We start from the raw sequence: 21,685 nt of genomic DNA on the forward strand, positions 1-21,685 counted from the left end.
TGAGTGCCCCGGAGCAGCTGTTTGACAGGTTTGGGGCTCGTGGGAAGGCCGCGTTTGCTAACACCTCTGTACTGGCTTCCTCTTCAGTGCCTGTTACAATGGGAAGTTTGAAGTTGTCAAGGAAATAATTCAGCTCTCAGGAACAGAAAGCCTCACTAAAGAGAATATATTCAGTGAAACAGCTTTCCACAGGTGAGGTGTTCAAATGCCATTGTCAATAGAGCTCCACTTACACACGTGTGTGGCACAACACCCAAAATTACAAATGTCTCACCAGCAGCCAGGTGAGGGACAGAGCCAGCAGGGAGCTACACAGGGAGGGTGAGTTTGTGTCATGAGATGCATGACAGGGCATGAAGTAAGAGGCAGAACCAGGCAGTGAATGAGAAGAGAGAGAGAGGGAGAGAAGAAGTGAGAGCAAGGAAGGTAAGAAAATCAGGTTCACCAACACCTGGTTGGACGATGGTTCCTTTCCTTGTGCAGTTTGGGAGCTGAGATCAGAGCTTGTTCCACCTGGATGTCTGCTGGAGCCAGGTACTCTGAATGAGAAACCAGGTGGCAGAACATGGTTTGGTTGGGATGCTGGAAATTTGTAAAGGGCTATTTAAGAGGCACTTTGCAACACAGACTGTTTGCACAACTGTGTAAAATTAGGTGATTCAGCAATAATTAGAATGTTTCTGAAACAATAAAAATGAATATGCTTTGGTGGATTAATCATGCATTTGCACATTTCTAAAGATCCTTTATTACTGCATTTTTATCTCTGTGTAATTCTTTGTAAATTTTTGGCTAGCCAAAGTACTTCTTTTATGGACTATAAGCACTCACCCCTCCCTTTGCTTCTGCAGTGCTTGCACCTATGGAAAGAACATAGAACTTGTCAAGTTTCTTCTTGACCAGAATGTTGTAAGCATCAATCATCAAGGGAGAGATGGGCACACAGGTAACATCATCATACTTACTGTGTATGAGGGTATATGCCAGCACCAAAATATTGGGAAGCCATACACCATCAGGATTTCCAGGGTAATTCCAGCACCCAAGTACCTTTCAGACAGAGCACAGCTTTCTTGAAATATTTTTACAGGAGGCATAGAAGTGATAAGACTTCAGTGAGGATGTATCAGGCTCCTCAGGGTGTATATGAGTAACAAAACCTGGTGTAAACTGTTCCTCCCATAGTGAGGCTTCTAAGTAGCATTAGAAATTTTTCTGCAAAGACATAGGCTCCTGGGATATAGTGTCTGAAGGGCTGCACACCTTCCTGTCCCCACTACAAAGAGCTGTCTTTGTTTCCACTTGCTTTTTCTCACATACAGAGTCGTTAAATGTGGTTTGCAGGTGGCAGAATAAATGGTGGCACATTGGGCAGAGGCAATAGATTGGTTCTTGCAGCCTTAATGTTTAATTTTCACCTCTCGCCTCAGGTATTTTTTTGACAATATATTTGTTTATCAAGGAAATCAATTTGCACTTTACAGTTGTTGCTGCAGTTGTTTTGCCATGTTCTGACAGTTGTGCTCCCCACACATCTCTGATGTTCCAGGATTGCACTGTGCTTGCTACCATGGCCATATTCGCCTTGTGCAGTTCCTGCTGGATAACGGAGCTGATATGAATCTCGTAGCTTGTGATCCCAGCAGGTCCAGTGGAGAAAAGGATGAGCAGACCTGTTTGATGTGGGCTTATGAGAAAGGTATTTCCATTTTTTAGTTTCTGCTACAAAATCCGCAGAAGCCGTGCAGGAAGGAGAGGGCAGCATGGGAAGGAGATAATGCTGCAAAATAACCTGCCAATGCCTGCAGACAGAGCTCTCACCATCTGCTCCCCAGGGAATGGCACAAAGGCTTATAAACCCCAGCACTTCAATTTGTCACCTCAGATCTCTGTTAAACACCAGTTTAATCCAGCACAAACTCAAGAAGAGGAGTGTTTCTGTGCTGCTAAAACAAGAGACATGCAGCCTGAGCAGCAAGGGCTGTTCCTCCTCTGGCATGTGCATTTTATTGCTGACCATTTTATTGCTGACCATTGTGAGGAAGGATGAATCAGTCAGTAATCTTGAATTCTTGCAAATGTGGATCAAAGTGAGGCATTTTCCATGGCTCCTGTTATACTGTCTTGCATGGACAGACAGGTAGCAGCTTCCATCTTTCTGAGTCTGCAACTTCTGGGACATTCCCCTGCAGTGCCTTTTATTGTGAGAGTGACTGTAATATATTAAAACTATGAGTTTGCAAGGCTTTTCAAAACCTGATTATTGGCAAAATAATACGTATTAAATTACTGAGGGAAAACTCATCTTGGAAAGGTTTAGGAAAGAATTTTAAATGCTGCCAGGCAGAGTTTTGTGTATCAAACACCTGAGCAGGTGGCCCCACTGCCAGCTGGTGCCTCTCAAGGGACAGGGGCAAGTGTAGCTTCCATCTGCAGCAATAGGTGTACAAATTTCTCCAGTTAGGACTACAAAAAGAATGATTACAGGCCCTGGTTTTCCTTGTCAGGTCCACTGAAGACTATTTCAACTTCCATTGCAGAATTTCTGCAATGCAGGTTTTTCCTTTGCCATATCTTGCATTTTAGGAGTAGGGGGACTCATGAAAACAACATGCTTGTTTTTACTGGCGGAAATTTCCCACATTTCTACAATTAAGAATCACAGTAGGTTTAGATTAGCATCACCACATCTTTGCATATTTTATAGACATGTTGTACATTTTTTTTAAAAATCCCCTGATTTTGTATAAATTAATTTAAAAAAAAAAAAGTCTTTTGAGTTACCTGCAAATCCATGTATTTCCTCTTTCCTTCCCAGGTCATGATGCAATTGTGACCCTCCTGAAGCATTACAAGAGACCTCAGGATGAATCCCCCTGCAACGAATACTCCCAGCCTGGAGGAGGTATGGGCTGAGCAATCACTTTGTTCTCTAGCCAAAGGGCCTGATCTAAAGACTGCTGAAATCTCTGGAAAAGCTCCACCCATGTCAGAGAGCTTTGGGTCAGTTCTGTCTGCCACAAATAAAATCACTGTCATGGGACTCACCATTTTCTGGGTACACTTAATTTAACGTTCCATTATTTAAATTAAAGTTGTCAGTTGGTTTTATTCCTAGAAAGGAGAGCCCAAAGCTGTGAGTTGAAGATCAGCCCCTGTCAATCATTGCTCACACCTTTTCATGTCCTGAGCAGTCTTCCATCACTGTTCTTTGTGTGCTCTTTAGTCCTGATGTTTCTTTGACTGTTGACATTTTCTCTTTCTCTACTCAGTCCCCTTCATACTTTTTAATATCTTTGGATATCTAATGCCCCCTTTGGAAGAATTAATTACACATTTTGCTACAAAAATACACATTTGTATTGGTGACTAAATGACAAGAGCCAGGAAGTGAGCTAGATTAAACAAAACCTTTGGCCATGTGTTAGAGCGCTGCCTCAGAGAGGATGAGGATGCTGTGCCTTGTGGTTTGTCATGTTCTGCTCCAGGTGTGGAAAGCGGAGGAGCCTACAGCCAGCAGCAGCAGCAGCCTGCTCCCTGAATCTTTTGGCCTGTTCCAGGTTTAGCTGTAGTATAGCTCAAATGTATGTAAATCTGTAGGGGACTAAGGTCACAGGTGTACTGGAAATTATTTTGGCAAGCGATTAGCACATGCAGGGATATTTTGTAATTCTGATTTCTAAAAGGACTTGGCTTCCACTTGAGCAGAAAAAAGGGGATGAAATTTCTGGTATAGGGAGAAAGCTGAGGCCTTTGGGAAAGTCTCATCAGTGAACTAAAAAGTGCAGTATGTTCACAGTCCAGTTTGGGAATCTGGCCAGAGCTCCTTTACAAAATCTAGTGGATCTAAAGGCTACGTTGGCTCCCTTAATACCTGTGAGTCGATACCATTCTGCAGCAATCAGTAAAGCCATACACAGATTCCTTTCAAGGCTGAGGGGATACAACATCCCAATCTGCTGTGCCTGGTAGAGTGAAGAAAATGAACTATATCCCAGCCCAAACCAGCTCCCATCAGCTGTGTTCGTGTGTTCGTCTGAATTCTCACCCTTTATTATTAATTCTTTCAGCCATCATTGACTCATTAATTTATCAGCACTATCACTTATGCTGTTGTTGAACTCCATAATATTTCACGCTGTTCTTTATTTCAGATGGTTCCTATGTGTCAGTGCCATCCCCTCTAGGGAAGATTAAAAGCATGACAAAAGGTATTTGCCATGGCAAGGGAAAACTTGAACTTTTGTGGTCTTTTGATCCAATGTGTTTGTCAGCCTGAACATCCTACGCAGGATTCATTATTCCTGGAATTTTTATGGTTCATTGTTCCATTTCCTTGGCATAATTTTAGGAAACAATATACTTCGTTTTGTTACTCAGGACAATGACAATTCCTGTATTTGCCTTGTTTTCATTCACTTTAAAATATATATATATTTCTTTTTATTTCTTTGAGAAAAGGCTGTGATGTGAAATAGCACTAATGAAATACCCACTTCTCCATGAATGCAAATAAATATCATTTAAATCACACCATAAAATGCCTGAATTATCCTTATAAGAAAAATTCTGTCCAAAAATAATTTGTGTTACTGTGAAAAAAATACAGCTGAAATATGCAGATAAATATTTTAAGGTATTTTAAGGTATTTTAAGGTATTTCCTCTTTTTTTTTTTTTTTTTGGTGGTACTTTCAATTTTCCCCTTTAAATGTTCACTCTGGATATAATCAAATCCTTACATCTTTTACATAGCAGCATCAAAATTCTCTGTTTAGAAATATTCTGATAAACTCTATAGTAATAAACTAACAAGATCAACAAGATAGAGACATTTGACAACTAGTTGACAAATTCAGTTGCAAAGTTTAGATTCCACATGTCACTAAGAGCCAGCCAACTCTGGAATAGCATCCCCAGCAGCAGCAATGAGCACTGGCTACACAAAAAAATGAATTAATTCTCCATGTAAAGAATTTTGTGCTACCATCCCGTGGTACAGGCAGAGTTTGGGAACGTGGGACAGTGCTCATGGCTGATACAGTGCTAGAGCCAGGAATGCCCAAGGCAACCTGTGGCATTGCAAGTGTCTGTCACTGGGGTTTGCTGTAGCAGGGAGCAGGACTAGCAGTCAATTTTCAGGGAAAAACCTGTAAAAAACAGCTCTCCCCATGCAAGAGTTCTGAAGGTCAGAGCTTTTATGCTTGCTCCTCCCCTGACCCGTGTTTTACAAATGGGATGAGTGTTTCTCTTGCAGAAAAGGCCAATGTCCTCCTCCTCCGCGCTGGTTTGCCATCACACTTCCACCTTCAGCTCTCTGAGATAGAGTTCCATGAGATTATTGGCTCAGGTACCAGAAATTAAAGTGCATTGACTTTAAATGTTTGATGTTCATAACCAACATATTTGAGCTTATTTATTTTAAACTGTTTTAGGGTCTTTTGGAAAAGTCTATAAGGGACGATGTAGAAATAAAATTGTTGCAATCAAACGGTAAGTTTGTCAGGCTTTTCCATCCTACTTGGTCAGTGACCTAGTTTGAAGTATTTAAAAAGCCCATATTTTATGACACTTTTGCCTTCTGCTTCCTCTTATGTGAATTCTAAGTTACCGAGCCAACACCTACTGCTCCAAATCCGATGTGGACATGTTCTGCCGTGAGGTTTCCATTCTCTGCCGACTGAACCATCCCTGTGTCATCCAGTTCGTGGGAGCCTGCCTGGATGACCCCAGCCAGTTTGCCATCGTCACCCAGTACATCTCCGGGGGATCGCTCTTCTCCCTGCTCCATGAGCAGAAGAGGTATTACCCTCATCCCCCACGGAGGCCTGCCACACAGAATTTGGAAGTGTAGGGAATCTATGCTGATGTAAATACTCATTTCAGGATAAGACAACAGAGAAAGGAACACAGTGGAAAATATTGAGCTTTGGTTCGCTTTAATGGGGTGTACGAGGTAAATTGATGAGTAATCACAAAGTTGTTATTGCCATTATTTTACAATATATAGGTTTACTTTGCATAGATTACGTAACATTATTTTGTATGTAAAACAATTTTAAACGTCCCATGATTTACAGATAAGAATAATTTTCAACTGTTTATTACCTTCAAGTAATTTTAATTTTTTTTACGAAATACAGAATTCTTGATCTGCAGTCTAAATTAATCATTGCTGTAGATGTGGCCAAAGGCATGGAGTACCTCCACAATCTCACACAGCCCATCATACATCGGGATTTGAACAGGTCAGTTTCAGTCTTCAACCTAAAAATTTAGGCAACATGAAAGCTCAAAGCCACGGGGACACCCTGCAGCCTCCTGCAACCCCACAGTGTCTCATTAGCACTCAATTGAAAATAATCTCAGAGGTTTTATACAAACCTCTATGAGTCACAACTGCTGAACTGTGATTGTCCTGGAAGGCTGCAGTCACTGATGGTGTTTCCCTACATCTGTTTGTTTTTCTGAATCTCCATTTCCCAATGCTCAATTTCAGCCTAACACCTGCTGGCAAAGGACACTTGGTCACGTTCCCTCATCGCTTCATCTCCTCCCCTTTGCTTTGTCTCTTTTACTCTAAATATTTCCTGCTAGTCACTGAGTTCGTGTGTTTCTCTGTTTGCTTGGCTTGTTTGTTACAGCTCACAGCAGCTCTGATTGCTTCCCTCTGGGAGCTGAGATCTTCACAGGACTGGGCACTCACCCATCTCTGGTGGTATCCGAATGGGAGCACTGAGTCCTTGGTGGCTGCAGGGAAAAGCCTGTTCTTGCTGCTCCAGCTGTGAAAAGGGTCTTGAGCATGTTTCACCAACAGGGGGTGAAATACCTGAATGGCATTGATTGCAGGATTGGAGATGAAAGTGATCCTTTTGCTAGAGCCAAAGCATGGTCCTTAGCTCTGTCAGCCCTCGAGAGCAACAGGCACGCTGAATGGCGTCCTCCACTATCCTTCTGAGTCTCCTTCTCATACCTGCATCCCTGCCCAGCTTCCTTCCAGGCCGCACACCTGTGTTGTTCCAAGGGAGAGCCTTGCTTTTGAGGCAGTGGCACGAGCCAAGAGCCCCAGGCCTGACTGCTGCAGCCTGTGGAACTGCTCTAGGGGAGCCAAGGCTCAGACCAGGGCAGCCAAGACTCAGACCTCACAGTTCAGCTTCATGCCTTGGTGGCTCTTAGAAGAACAGTTCTGCACTGAAGGATTTTAAATAATGATTTCCACAAAAGAAAACCCAAACCAGTATCTTCCTAGAGATCCAGAAAGCATGTAACTGCCCCACAGAACTCATACAGATCGTATTTGTGAGGGTCAGAAGATAATGTGCTGTAGGGAACGTTGGAGCCATTGATGTGTGCTGCTGAGAGAGCTCAACTTCTGAAAGTTTAGTGCAAGAGCAGGAGTCGTGTTTGCAGCATGAGTCCCAGCCAACCCACAGGCACAATTACCAGATGAAAAACTTTGCAACAACTTAAGAGAAAGACTAAGAGTGAAAATCTGTGTTAAGTTTTGCCAGTGGCTTCACAGGAGTCTCATATTTTTTGCCTTAATTTTTCACGTAACTCATAATCACTTTTGTGAGTTCTGAAATCTAATGCACTACACATAATGCATTAAATAAACCTGCAATATGGCTTGACAGAATAGAGAAGAAAATTAGTCTTTCGTGTCTCTACCCTGAAAAAGGAGTTATCCTTCCATTTGAAGAATAATTGGGAGTTTTATTTTGCTTTTCACTTCTGACAGCCATCAGTAATGGTGACATGCATCACCTTATTACTACTTACACCATGGTGAGGGATGGAAGCCACAAAGATTATAGCACTTTAATAAAAGAGAGACCATTTTAGTATCCATTTAATTTAAGCCATGACAGCTGAACATGGCTGGAGCAAGCCTTTGAGCAACTGACCTGCTTTTGATGGCTCTAACTATCTGTGAACACTTCTGAGAGCTGCTTGGTGAGGGAGATGAAAGAGAGGATGGCAGCCTGGTGGTAATGGGCATGGAGTCTGCAACTCTTTGTTGAAACGTCCCTTGTGAAATCTTAAAATATCCATTGCTTTTTATTACACCCACAGCGTGTTAAAGGCAGAAGGATCTTTTAATGGCCCAAATCCTTAGGAAAGGGACATGCTGTGCCTGTCACTTGACATGGGAGAGAGAAGCCTCCACGCCTGGCAGACCCCAGAACCATGTCCTTTCACAAAGCCAGGATGATTGCACACTCCTTGTTCTTATCTCGTTTTCTTCCTTCCATGGTTTCATGAAGAGAACAATGCCTGCTCTCACTATTGCAATCCCTGTGTGACCTTAACAGAAGAAAATTAATTTCTGATTCTGCTGAACTCTGTATTAGTCTTCTGCCAGCTCAGTTCAGCTTGGATTTTTCTTGCTGCATTTCTCAAAACACAGGCTTAAGAACACCTGTTTCACCTGAGGTTTTCACATTTTCAAGTGCCACTGAGTCAATTACAGCATTTTTAAGCTGTTACCTTCCAAGCCTTATTTCTGTGGGGTGTATTTGTTTACTTTAAAAAAGAAAAATCAGTATTTGTAGTGTTCCCTGGAGGTACCAGACTGACGAAACCCTCCCAGAGCCTGCTTCCTGCCCTCAGATATGCCCGTCAATGCACTCAGCACCAAGATGAGCATTTCAGCATTGTTTGTCAGATTCTGAGCCAGGGGAGGTTCAAATTGGACATCAGGGAGAATTTCATCACTGAAAGGGTGGTCAGGCATTGGAAGTGGCTACCCAGGGCAGTGGTGGAGTCACCATCCCTGGAGGTGTCCAAGGAACACCTGGACATGGCAGTCAGTGCTGTGGGCTGGGTGACGAGGTGGGGATTGGTCACAGGTTGGACTCCGTGATCTTGGAGGTCTTGGAGAGCTCCAATCTCAAAGATTCTGTGATTCTATGAAAGGCTGATGCATGCCATGAGGAGAAAGGGAATTTCAATTGATTTCTCTGCTTCTCCATAAAAACTGTCAGCCTAGATCTTGATTATGTCTTGACTTGTCAAGTTGGATTTATTCAAGTCTACACAATCCTGGAATAGCCTGAAGTTGAAGCTAGGGCTCAATGCAGTTGAGACATGGTGATAATTTTTGTCCCTACTGACAGAGGCCAAATTTGAGCGAAGACCACAGCAAAGTCTGTAGCTCTGTGTGGCTTGTGTACCTACACTCAGCCTGGGGTGCAGCCTTCAGGAGTCTCTCTAGTTCCACCTTGTGTTTGATTCATATTTTCATTTGGCATACGGTGTGGATCTCAAAACAATTCCACATGTGATACTAAAATAATTTAAATATTTTGATGGAAAGTACATATGAGAGCTAAAATCAGATTGAATATAAATCAGGAGAGTCATGGTTACATTTTTATGATTAAATTTATCATCCCAAGGGTTGGGTTTAGGTGAAGGTGGAAACCTTGAAGACAGTGATTTGTGGGAGTCCTGCTTGGGAGAGCTTAAATTTTCTTCTGTCCTAAAACTGTTATCTGGTAAAATTTGTGTTCCTCACTTGACTGCTCTTGTTTCTATCTGCAGCTCTAATATGAGCAGGTTGTGCTTTTTGTTGAGACCATCAATATTACTTCCATTTTCCCTCCTCATGTAAACTCTTGCCAACTTTTTCATTTCTGTTTTTCATACACTTTTCACTCTTCTGAATTTTCTTGACTCAGTCAGCATTTGATAAATACCCTGACATCATCATTGTGTCCACATTCCTGCACTTTTATGTTGTGATTTGCTCGGCCCTTCCAAAGCCCTGTGCCATGAAGGTATAGTGACTGGGGTAGGGAAGCCTTTATTTCCAGAGGTACTGGAAGCTTGTGACCTAGCTAAAGCATCTTGTGCGTCTTTCCCCAAGCTTCCATTCTCTTTGGAACCCTGTATTTGTGTTGCCGATTTCTAAAATTCTCTCTCTGGATTTGTTGCATGCAAATCAGTCAAAGGTTGGATTAGCAGTCAAAGGTTTGACTCTGTGATCTTGGAGTTTTTTCCAGCCTTGATGATTCTATGACTATACTGTTTTATGAAGTGGTCTTTTTTTTACTTCATCTTGTGTGTTCTTTGCTGAAAATTAAATCGGTTGCTGTAACTTCCATGAATCAGTAAAAAAATTTTCAGTAGATTCTATATACACTTTTCCTGCTAAATGACATTTTGCAATAGGCAAATATATTTTGCCTGCATGATCCATTCTATACGGAGTCTTCAGATCTGCTCCTTCTCTTCCATACACTGGCGTAAATATGGGATTGCCACCTACGTAAGCCTTAGAAGGAAACAGAATCAGTCTGTGCAATTTTATTTTAAGATCATCACTATGTTTATATTCAAATATCATGATCTTTATCACTTCATCACTGAGATTCAGTGCACATATTAAATAAAGCTCTTGGACTTGGTCTCTAACTAATTACAGAAGGTGTTTTGCTCTGATATTGATTAGAAGCTGGTTTGCCCTCTCAGGGGTAAGGTGCACTTTCTAACAATAAATATGAGATGTACCTACAGACATTTAGCTACCCAAGGAGGTGATTTGAACTCAAACATTTAGCTATGACCCAAAAATGATAACATTTTCACCATCTTTAAGGCACTAGCAAACAATTACCTATAGGATTTGTTTTTTTTTCCCCCAGTCACAATATTCTCCTGTATGAGGATGGTCATGCAGTAGTCGCTGATTTTGGAGGTAAGGAGATTTTGTGAAACACTTATAAATTAACCCCAAATTCTCTAAAACTAAACATGTGCTGACTGAGAGGGTCCTGTGTAATTGTACTTAAGGTGGGATTTTTGTATAATAAGGTGTGTGTCTGTATTGGCCTGAGAGTAATTCTTTTTCTTGCTCTGTTTCAGAATCTCGATTTCTGCAATCCCTGGATGAAGACAACATGACAAAACAACCTGGGGTTTGTTTCTTGTTTTATTCCACATAATTAATATCAAACATACAGGCAAGCACAGTTTAGGAGAAGAAGACATTGGAAATATGTTTGTTGGAAACGATGAACTGGTGTAGTATTTCATCTCTCTCAGTGTTTCTCTGTCTTGGTTTAATTTTTTTCCTCTGTCTTTAATAGCAGAGATGAGAGAATATATAACATCTGCAGCAGAAAACAATGCTTTATAAGGTTGTCTTTGGAGCTCTATTGCCCCAGTTCCTTACTAAAGAGTTTTTTTTAATCCACTCTTCCCCACTCACACACACATGCTGTTGGCAGGTGGTTCCTTTTTCTAACGGGGAATTAGTTACTCAGCACTGATTCCCTTATTTCACAGTTCTTTTCTTCACAATAGCCTATTGCTCACTGTCAGATTTACAAGACAGTTGTTGTCTTCATGGGTTGGGGTCCAGATATGTCCTGGGTGTCACCCCATGGCCAGGAATGTTCACATCATCCTAACTATTAATGTGGGGTGGGATGGATGATGGGATGGAGTGGGCAGTGCCAGAGGATGGGTGGTGCTACAGCCGGCCTTGGCAACCAGCTCTTTAACACTCTGCAGTGGTACTCGCTGTGTGGGGAGTGGGGCTGCTGCTCAGACATTAAGTCTTGCTGGGGCTTGGTGCTGTTCTGCTGAGAAAGGCTGTTCTATGAAAACTGACCTGATGGGGGCTGTCCTGCCCTGTATAGGATGCAGAGTACGGAGCACAAGGAATCTAAAAATCCACCCTGAACCCGTCACCCCAGGGAGAGACTGGTTGCTTGTGAAGCAGCCTCAGAACTGGGGCTCTGCAGGGAGCAGCAAGACCCCAAGAGAGCAGGCCCCAGTCCAATACAGCTATTGTCACCTTTTACTTCTGCCAGCTGGAGCAGTAGTTAATTCTTATTATGTGTCACATATGCATATATCTCTCAAATCATATGATGTGGTCTCCAGACCTTGAGCCTGGGCTTCTGTTTTTATTCTCATCCTACTGTCACAGTTAAAGCCTGCTCAGCCTGGCTCTATGGAGCTGAGATAGCACCAAGCTGATGCAGTTACATATCATACACAGTAACACACTGACTACATTTTGCAAGTCAGGTGAAAATTTTTCCTGGCAGATTACCAATTATTTTATGGAGTGATGGAGGCAGGAAATAAGGAAACAAAGGAAAACAAACATACAAATACAGGAGTAGGTGCTTGTATGAGGAAGCAAACACTGCTAATGTGTGATTGCTGTTTCCTGGTGCGCAGAACCTGCGCTGGATGGCCCCTGAGGTGTTCACCCAGTGCACGAGGTACACCATCAAAGCCGATGTCTTCAGCTATGCTCTGTGCCTCTGGGAGCTGTTAACGGGGGAAATTCCTTTTGCTCACCTGAAACCAGGTAACATGCTCAATTAATTAAATTTTTTAATTTCTCTAAACTAGAGAAGTGGCTACACCATGTAATTTTAAGATTCAGTAATATCTTACTGAAGTGTGTTATTAAGTGCTAAGAGATTGCATTCGGTGAAAAGCACAGACCTATTCTATCTAGGTCTAGGACTAGGAACAAGACACCCTGACTACAGGCTGTTTTGTCTCTCACACGGGTGCTGGGATTGCAAAGCCATTCCTCGGTACATCTCCTTGAGTACCTCAGGACAGCACCCACAGACCGGTGGGGAGGGGGGTGTACAACAGCAGAGCAACATCTCCAGGGCTGCACTTTGCACTCCTGAGATTCTGACCCCTGGATGTCTGACAGGAGTTGTTCAAGATCATGAGCACTGCAGGACGTGGTCAGAGCCAGCATGGGTAAGGAGCAAGGGTTCAGCCCCCTCTGCCAGTGAGACCCTCACTGCTGTCTGACCTGCGACCAGAGGTGGGCCTGTGGCCATGGTGATGGGCATCTCACTCTGCTCTCGGTCTGATTGGAAAAGCCTCCTTTAACCTCCAGCCTCCATGCAACCTCCTTTATTCGTAGGTGGGATGGCTCAGCGTTTCCACACCTGCTGGGTGTCTCAGCAGTGGGTAGGGGTGTTCCCAGGATCCCTGTGACCGCTGGTGCTAACGGGTGTCTCTGGGCTGTCCCTTGCAGCGGCGGCGGCGGCGGACATGGCGTACCATCACATCCGCCCACCCATCGGCTACTCCATCCCCAAGCCCATCTCCGCCTTGCTGATGAGGGGCTGGAACGCCTGTCCTGAGGTGAGTGCCCCTGGCAGCTCCGGCTGACACCCCCAAAATCACAGTTTCCATGGGAAGGGTCACTGCAGAAAGTGCCCCGGCAGATAATGGGGTGTGTCAGGAAATACAGGAGAGTTGGTGAATTGAGGAGGAAATTAAATTAACATTTAGCCTTTCAACAAAACTTAATTAATTATGTAATTCTGATTAAGAATTGAGCTGTTACAGATGAGTAGAAAATTCCTTGCTGCTCTCAGATTTTTGTAAGGAACAGGTAGTGACAGCATGTAACACACATTCATTTTAAATTTATTGATATTAAAGTGTTGACTTAAGCAAGCACTGAGATGGGTGCATTCCCTGTGTTTTGTCAGCATTCCTACAGCCACTTAGCCCCTAAAAGGAGAAACCATCTTTTCAGAGTCCCAGCACAGTTTGTTACCCATCAGTGCAACTCTAATGTCACTTCATCCTGCCAGTGTTTTAGAGCTTCAGGACAGAACTATAAAACAATTGATACCTCAATCAGCCCATGGATGGACAGAACTTTGCACAAGATGTGAAAAAAAACTTGTCAAAATTATTTTTATTAAAGGTTTTTTGCTACTGTTCTTTATTAGGCTTTATTTAGCTTTGCTAAAGGTCTTTTGTTATCATTTGCTAGGGAAAAATAGTAAGTTTTGGGGTTCAACAAGTGTTCACAGGTCAAAATACTCCACAAGGTCTGCTCAGTTTAAAGAAAAAAAAAGGCAGAAAATGGAGTATACCTGGAGGGGTTTTTCTGGATGGCCATGAAATGCCTCCAAATTAGAAAATGTATCCTTTTATTTATCTTTAATTTCATTCAAGGCTCATCCCAGCTGAAAACAAGTTCCCATGTGCCATGTCCCTGTTTCTATTTATCAGGTACTTGAACATCTGTTTCCCAGAAACTTTTGAAAGCAGCTGTTTCCAAAGGCAAACTGGTGATTAGAAGATTAGCAGCATCTCCTGAGAAGCCTTTTTCATTGGCTAATTGGATTTGTGAGCTTTAATTAGAGACAGAGAATTTGCCATAAGGCCTAGGGCTGAGCTCTGTAAAGAAGTAAACATTTTCGTTTTATTAAATGCAACTCTGAATTTATGGCCATTCTTCCATTATCTCCAGTGGGCAAATCTGATGGATTCTGATCACGTTCCACTGGCAGTGACAGGGCTTGTCACATGCAGTAAATGAGTATGAACACTTTGTAAATTGGAGCTCAGGGACATACTACTGGTTTTTTAACCAAACTCTTTTCTAGAAGGAACCACTGAGATCATCTCACAGTCAGGTTTGTGCCCAGTCGTCCAATGGGATCTCCCTTCTTCCCACCAGTCTTCCCTCAGCTAACAGGAGGAGCCAGCTTGGAGGACTGTGTGTCTCTGGGAAGGGCTCCGAGTCCAGAGGGTGGGTTTTGCCAAGGTCGTTTTTCACACTGCTGTCCTAGGAGTAAGTTACTCAGAGCAGGGCTTATGGAGCCCAAGGTTCTTGTAGGACCAGTGTCATCCCATTGTATTTTTCCAAGTGAAGGGTCTCAGTGCAGTGGCAGCAGAGCAACTGGATCAGTCAGAAGAGCAGAAGGCTTTAAAGACTAGCTGAGGATGGCATCACCCAAGGGACTGGCACATGTCCCTGGGGCAATCCTGTCCCTGCCCCAGCTTGTCTCAGCCATGGAATGGCTGGTTGGAGGCACCAGGAGGAACCCACAAGTTCTGCACCCTGGCTCTCAGACCAGCCCCTGCTGCTCCCCTGGTCAGCCACCAGCATGGAGAGCACACACTCTTCTCCCTCCCTTTCCTGTGGACACAAACAAGGCTGTGGGAGTGAAAATGGACACATCATGTTCTTCCTACCCTTCTGAGAAAGCAAACCACGTAGTGCCCAGTTTGTTACTATGCTTTCTCGCAAAGGGATAAAACTTGGAGCCTCATTTGTGTGTGTTATCCCTCTGATGCCACTCATGGATGAGAGGGCTGCTGTCACTCCTGGACTGGAGGACTTCTGGGACAGCTACAGGGCTTTGTCCCAAAGCCCTTAAATCACATCTACCTCTTGCAGGCAGTTCTGTTGAGAATGATGTGATGGGAATGTGTGGAGCTTGTTTAGCAGTTACCTCACTAAGGTATTCTCAGCCCTTCCCTATCAAACAGTGCTGTATGTGCTGCTTCAGTCACACCTGAGTTTCCTGGGAAGGCTGAACTGTGAGCTGGGACAGGACATTGATAGGCAATAAGAGATGGAGGGCTACTTGTCATTCCTCTCAGTTGCCCAATCCTGTCCCGAGCATAGCCTCCAGAAATCCTTCTGCCACATGAGGCATGCAGATAGAGACACCTGCCCAGGAGTGGGCTGGGCAGGCAGTGTGGAGCAGCCATGGAGAGATGCAGGTACATGGATGAGGGAGGGAGGAGGATGGCCATACAGGCAGGTTGGCCAGGAACTTGTCTGCTGCTCATCACTGCTTTTGCTGTGTCCAAAGTCCTGTTCATGGGCAAAGAGAAAGTCAACCTGAAGAGCAGAGCCAATAATTTATTGATAGTACTTTTGTGATCTAGTAATTATTAGCTCAAATTTAATTGTTACAGAAAAATAGATGATTTGCAGTTAAAGTTCATATGCACACTCATCTGCATGTTGTAGCTCAGCACTGAACTTGCAGTTTTCATCAGATTCCCAAACAGACTGACAGCTATGCCATGAAATTCGGAGAGGGGAAATGCTGGGGACTGTGACTGATCCCTTCCCTGTGTGTCAATCTAATCACATCAGATCTGCCCCCTTCCATTTTTAACCCAGCTCTGGTTTTCCTGTTGTCTTCACAGGGGAGACCAGAGTTTTCAGAAGTCGTCACAAAGTTAGAGGAGTGTCTGTGCAATATTGAGGTAAGGACCTGGCTCCCAGCGGGAAAGGTCTGTGTGTGTACAAGCAGATGGGAGTGCAAGTGGGGACAGGGACAGTGGCAGCAGCTGAGGACAGCGGTGGCTTTGGAGCTGCTGGAAAAGTCCAAGGAAAAGTGGGATACAACTTATGAGAGAGAGATGAGAAAGGACTTGTAAATATGCCATAATGGTACCTTTATTTTTTTTAACCCAGTTAATGTCTCCAGCCTCCAGCAATAGCAGCGGGTCCCTGTCTCCCTCCTCCTCCTCGGACTGCCTGGTGGCCCGGGGCGGTCCTGGGCGCAGCCACGTCGCCGCACTGCGCAGTCGCTTTGAGCTGGAATACGCCTTGAACACGCGAGCGTATGCTGCCTGGTCACAGGGGTGCGTACGAGTCACCGCGGGGCCCACGGGACACAGAGGGGCTCTGGAAGGCTCCCACTGAGATGACTGAAGGAAAGAAGTAGGCTGTGCTGCTGGGAGGTGGTGTGGCAGGACCAGGAGAGAGCACCTCCAGACCTGTGCCATCACCTGTGTCCATCACAGAGCCCAGGCTGCCATTGGGAGGGCAGCGGGGAAAGGTGAAAGTGTCCCTGCTGAGAAGGGAAGGGACAGATGGACAGACAGAAAGACAGAATCCAAAGCCTTCCAGCAGGTACAGAGGCAGGAGACAACTATGTAAGGAAGACCCTCACAGAGGGTTGTGGGAGTCAGCATTGCTGTGACTGTTCCTACCAGGGTGTATCCTAAAAACTGTGTATCACTCATTTCATGCCCACAGAATGGTAAGAAGAACTCCTGATGTTTTTTAAGGCAGGGACACACATGGGTTCTCTATAGTATTGTACCATTAAGTAAATACCTGAGGTATTATACCCTACCAGTGGGAGAACTGATTTCAAGGGCAAACATAGCAACTCTTACCTCTAGGATCAGGGATGAACAACATGTTGGCTGGACAGTGGGTTTGGTCCATGACTGGAAGATAATTCCACGATCTTCCTTGCCTGAGAAATGTATCACCTTTTAGCAGTGACCCATAAAATACATGTCAATGACCCTGGATTGATGCCTGGAATTGCTTCCAAGATGGCAATCCAGAGACAGCTGCAAAGCCCAAAATGGGGTATTTGAGGGCAGTTACTCTGAGAAGGGTAACTGAGTGCCAGTGTGCCTGGGGGTCATGGTCTCGTTTCATGATTTATTCTTGCTGTGAACTGCTGTGGCTGGGCCCCAGGCTGATGTCTCATGGTACTGTTCTTTCCTTCCACTCTGGAAAAAATGTTCTCATGGTCTGGAAATGTGTCATCATCAGTCTTACCTAAACTGACGCCTCCTGTTTAAATTGCAGCACTGGGCAGCCCCCTTCTCAGGGCCTGTCTCTGGATGACATGAGAAGGAACTTCCAGTACCCACCCGTGGACAAAAACGGTGAGCTACTGCTGAGTGCTCCTCCGAGCTCACGGAGCAGTGCCCCTGGTTATTCTGCTGGCACTGCAGGGAGGGGGCTGGGGAGCACCGCTGCTGTGCCAAGCTGCAGGCGACTCTCTCTCTGCGCCTGGCAGGGTACGTGTCGGACCCCTTGAGCACCATGAGGTTCCACTCCTGCGGCAGCAGCAGCAGCTTTGAGGACAGCAGCTGAGGGAGGGACCATCCACGTGGCACCAGCCCAGCCATCGACCTGCAGCTCCCGCTGAGCGTCACGCTGACATCCCTGGACTGAACAGCTTTAGTGTTGATGGCAAATGTCCCTGCCTTGCATTCTGCTTTTGCATCTCCCTCAGCTGACCTGCCCAAGGGCTGGGTTTGGTGCTGTGCTGCTGTTCTGCATCATGGGAATGTTGCATTTTCATCCTGGGCGCTGATAATGCAATGAGATGAAAGTAAAGAGACATCAGTTATATTCTAGAGCTCTGAGGTAGGATGCCCTTAGCTTGGACGGCCCTGAGGCAGGGGGCAGTCAGCCCACCCTTGCTGGGAGGTACCTGGGAACCACCAGCCCCATCCCCAATAAGACAAGGAACAGCTTGTAAGCCTCACCTGTGGGAGCTCAGTTGTTCCTGCTCACGGGTTCTGAACCAGACCTGGTTTGTTTTTGAGTTCCCCACAGGCCCAGACACATCCTGTGTCCCATTTCCTGCTCCGTGGCTTGATGCAGCTCCCCAGCACAGCAGCCCCAGCCCCAGCTCATCAGGGCCCTGACCCTCGGGTACTGTACTGGTCGCTGAGAACACAGACGTATCTGGATGCCCACCTTCCCTGAACTCCTCCAGACACCTGTGTTTTCTTATCCACTTGGTTTGGTTTGAGGGATTGTTTCTCCCAAAGAGTGTAAGCTTTCCTTCAGATGTTTGCTTACAAAAAGCAACACAGGAACTTCAAAACAAACTTTTAACCAGAAGGAAATTGTGTAAAATTATGTCACAAACATTAACACAGTGCAAAGTGGCATTTTTGACTTGAAGTAAACCATGATGTCAGGATGCCATCATGCTGGGTGCCCAGTACCACCAATAGGCCCTGCAGCAGCAACTCTGACCATGGGGCATTAATAAAGAGAACAGAGGCAGGGTAGCAGAAGTTGAACTCTTCCTCTCAAAGTGATTACAGAGTTAATTGCACTGTTATTTTCTGGGGTCTTTTTTCAAATTAACAAAATTTATCTGTAATACCGTATGTGTGGACAAGGCAGAGCTGCCTTCCTGGCTGAGTGGGAATCAGTACTTACCATTGCTGGGCAGGGTGCTGTGGATGTTATTGAGGATGTTGTTTTTCTACAGCCATGATCCCCGAAGCAGGTCTGCAGTGAGGCCTCGAGCACTGTGATAGACACGAACTATGACTGTATGGTGGGCTCTGACGATGCTTCTGACATGCCTGCTGTTACTTCCATAGTCCTAAAGCAATAAAAATGGAGAAGATTTCACTAAATAAAGCTTACAGGTCATTTTCCATTTGTTTTGTTTCGCTTGCTGAGAAGTTGAATGGGGAGAAGCTGTAAGTGCAGCTCTGTCACAGCTCTCCCACCAGCAGCCCCTGGTACCAGTCCGTGGTTACTGCTGCTCCCCTGGGCTCATGTCTCAGGGGCAGTTCCATTTACACCAGCAGCTGCTGGGACAATGGAAATGTCAGAATGAATACATAGGAAAGCCTGGGATGGGGCTCACAAGGTGATCTGCTGGACCCTGTCCACAATCTCCTGGCCCAAGAAGTCACAAGATTTCCATGGAAGGGGCTGAACAAGAGGAAATATAAGGCTCCAGCAAACCAGAACAAAACAACATCCAGATTTATCTACAACTGGAGCAAATCTGTTGTACTCTTTCTAGAAGTACAAGTACAGTGCAGTTTGCATGCTGTGACGGAAGACAGGCAGAGCAGAAGGGAGAAGGTGCATCCGGGATGCTGATGAAAATTCCCTACCTGACTAATTGGCCAGATGATAATCTGCTCCCCATGGCACAGCTACAGAAGCACAGGCAGGGAATAGGCTGATGAAAGAGGATGGACAGAGATTAGGTCTCATTCTTTGGTCTTGCATAGGCCAGAAACACCAATGGTGCAGAAAGGATCGATTGTCATATCTGAAAAATCAGCTCTAGCACTAAGATTCTTTTTCAACAGGGATTTTTTTCTTACAAATACCTCTGCATTCTGTCTGTAATTCCCTTGCCTAAAGTAACCATGCAGTGACTGTGCATTTAGTGACTGGGCCTGAAAACCAGAAACTAAACTGGATTAGAGAAACAAAAACAGAGCAAGGAGACTTCATGTGCATTAATACCTCTGTATACTCACTGATACCTGAGCTGCTGGTGTCATCCTTCAGCACCTTCTCAGAATACGTCAGAGGGGAACACATGGGAACGACAACAAAAAAATCAGAAGGCAAAACTTTTTTAGTTTCAAAGGCTCTTTACTAAGACAAGTGCTTGCAAATAATTTTAATATTAATTAAAATTACTGGTTCCTTGAAGGAAACAATGTCTTAGTTAATTGCTCTCTATAGAAGAAAATCAGGCTCGGGTGTTTCATAGGCATAGGAGTGATCAGTTAGTAAAACAAACAAAAACTCTGAAAAATGTAAATGAGTAGAACATGTTCCAAAGCAGTTTGTGGGAGTGAAAGTAGCCTGTGCTGTTCCCAGAGAAGCCTGAGGAGCCCAGCATACTGAAATATTTACCAAGAATGAGATGCTAAGAGGATTCTTACCTTGCTTTGGAGACCTGCCAGTGCCTGGCAGCTGTAGTGATATTTTAAATTGTTTAACATTATCAGCAACAGGTGATCTAGATTAAAATAATCTGGTGTCCAACCAGACAAGGATTTGGACAGCAGCCAGAAGTGAGCTCAGCATCCCTGCAGCAGGTCCCAACATCCCTTGGCACACCACAGCACAGGACAGCCAGCACAGCACAGGAGTGTTGGCACAGCATGGCACAGCATGACATAGGACAGCCAGCATGGCACAGCACAGGAGTGCTGGCATGGCATGGCACAGCACAGGACAGGACAGGACAGCCCAGAACATCCAGGACAGTACAGGAGAGCCAGGACAGCACAGGAGAGCATAGGACAGCCAGGACAGAAGAGCTGGCTCAGCACAGAAGGGCCGCCTCAGAGGCTCAGCCCCAATGGGCAGGCAGAAGGTTCGGTCATGCTTGGTTTGTACAGCTGAGCCCCAAAACCACTCATGCAATTCCCAGCCAGGAAACCCACCTTGCAGACCTTGTTTCAGACAGATGGATGAGCTGCCCATGCTGTCCACACCCAGGGTCCTAGGTGGTGTCTGTGAGTCACCATTCCTCATCTCTGCCAGCAATGGCAGGGCTTGGTGCCCAGTTCCAGGAGCTGGACTTTAAACTTTTCCCATCCTGTGTCCGCAGTGCACAGCCGGCATGGTTTTGAACTGATTAAATGCACCTCTTCAGCTGTGGAAGTCACCAGGTTCCAGCTGTGTGAGACACATCTGAGGCACAACCATCAGCAGCCAGTGACAGGCAACTGAAAATACCTGACACTTCAGGGAGTTAAAAAAGCCTTCCTGATGAGCAAAGAATGAGTTTTGCCCATGGCAACACTGTTGGATAGTTTGCTTTGCTCACATATGCTCACTTTAATAATTAGTCTTTTTTTCTTTTTGCTACACATCTTGTTTTTCCCTAAATGCAACGTACTTTTCACTTTGAAGTTAATTACTAATTAGCACCATATAGGAGAGCAGAAAGGACCATGGGAAACATTTCCAAATCTATACAATTACCCATTTCCATGGTTTGGCTTATTACCAAACTTCTGCCTGCTCAAATGACAGGGACACTAATGTTTTGGAATTCCACATATGTGTTCCTAACCACAGGATACTTCCCCCCAACTGTTATAATCACACACATAAGTGTCACTTACAAGTATTTCAAGAATGTTAAATAATGAACTATTAGCATTCCAGTTCCTTATAATCACACTGCTCTGTTCATCAGGGCCTTCTCTGATGCCCTGGGTCTCCTGCAGCCCCAGAGGGGCTCCCAGGGAATCCCCGCAAAGGCAAATCCCTGCATCCCTCTCTGTCTTTGCTCATCTGTAAACCTGGAATTGCCACCCATGTGTCTGAATGCCCAGGTGCAGCCATGCCCGCAGCCCTGGGCATGAGCTTTACAGGCATACCTGCA

The 21,685-nt window shown here is 44.9% G+C and overlaps 1 protein-coding gene across 3 annotated transcripts in view; it reads left to right on the top strand.

The window, feature by feature from the left end:
• TNNI3K (TNNI3 interacting kinase) overlaps positions 1-18,972 on the top strand; it is a 40,838-nt gene extending 21,866 nt beyond the window's left edge. Inside the window, exons 9-25 of one of the 3 annotated variants that reach the window (XM_048312545.1) lie at positions 88-192; positions 852-946; positions 1,550-1,699; positions 2,819-2,905; positions 4,155-4,211; positions 5,257-5,349; positions 5,435-5,492; positions 5,607-5,801; positions 6,143-6,247; positions 10,649-10,701; positions 10,869-10,921; positions 12,198-12,330; positions 13,027-13,136; positions 15,960-16,019; positions 16,231-16,400; positions 17,368-17,447; positions 17,582-18,972. In XM_048312545.1, the coding sequence (XP_048168502.1) occupies positions 88-192; positions 852-946; positions 1,550-1,699; positions 2,819-2,905; positions 4,155-4,211; positions 5,257-5,349; positions 5,435-5,492; positions 5,607-5,801; positions 6,143-6,247; positions 10,649-10,701; positions 10,869-10,921; positions 12,198-12,330; positions 13,027-13,136; positions 15,960-16,019; positions 16,231-16,400; positions 17,368-17,447; positions 17,582-17,658 (1,681 nt within the window). In that variant the 3' untranslated portion in view covers positions 17,659-18,972. Of the gene's footprint in view, positions 1-87; positions 193-851; positions 947-1,549; positions 1,700-2,818; positions 2,906-4,154; positions 4,212-5,256; positions 5,350-5,434; positions 5,493-5,606; positions 5,802-6,142; positions 6,248-10,648; positions 10,702-10,868; positions 10,922-12,197; positions 12,331-13,026; positions 13,137-15,959; positions 16,020-16,230; positions 16,401-17,367 lie in introns of all 3 variants that reach the window. The other 2 variants (XM_048312544.1, XM_048312546.1) reach the window with 2 other exon arrangements.
• Positions 18,973-21,685: the final 2,713 nt, after the last annotated feature.

This window comes from Corvus hawaiiensis, chromosome 9 (assembly GCF_020740725.1).
Source record: "Corvus hawaiiensis isolate bCorHaw1 chromosome 9, bCorHaw1.pri.cur, whole genome shotgun sequence".
Taxonomy (NCBI): domain Eukaryota; kingdom Metazoa; phylum Chordata; class Aves; order Passeriformes; family Corvidae; genus Corvus; species Corvus hawaiiensis.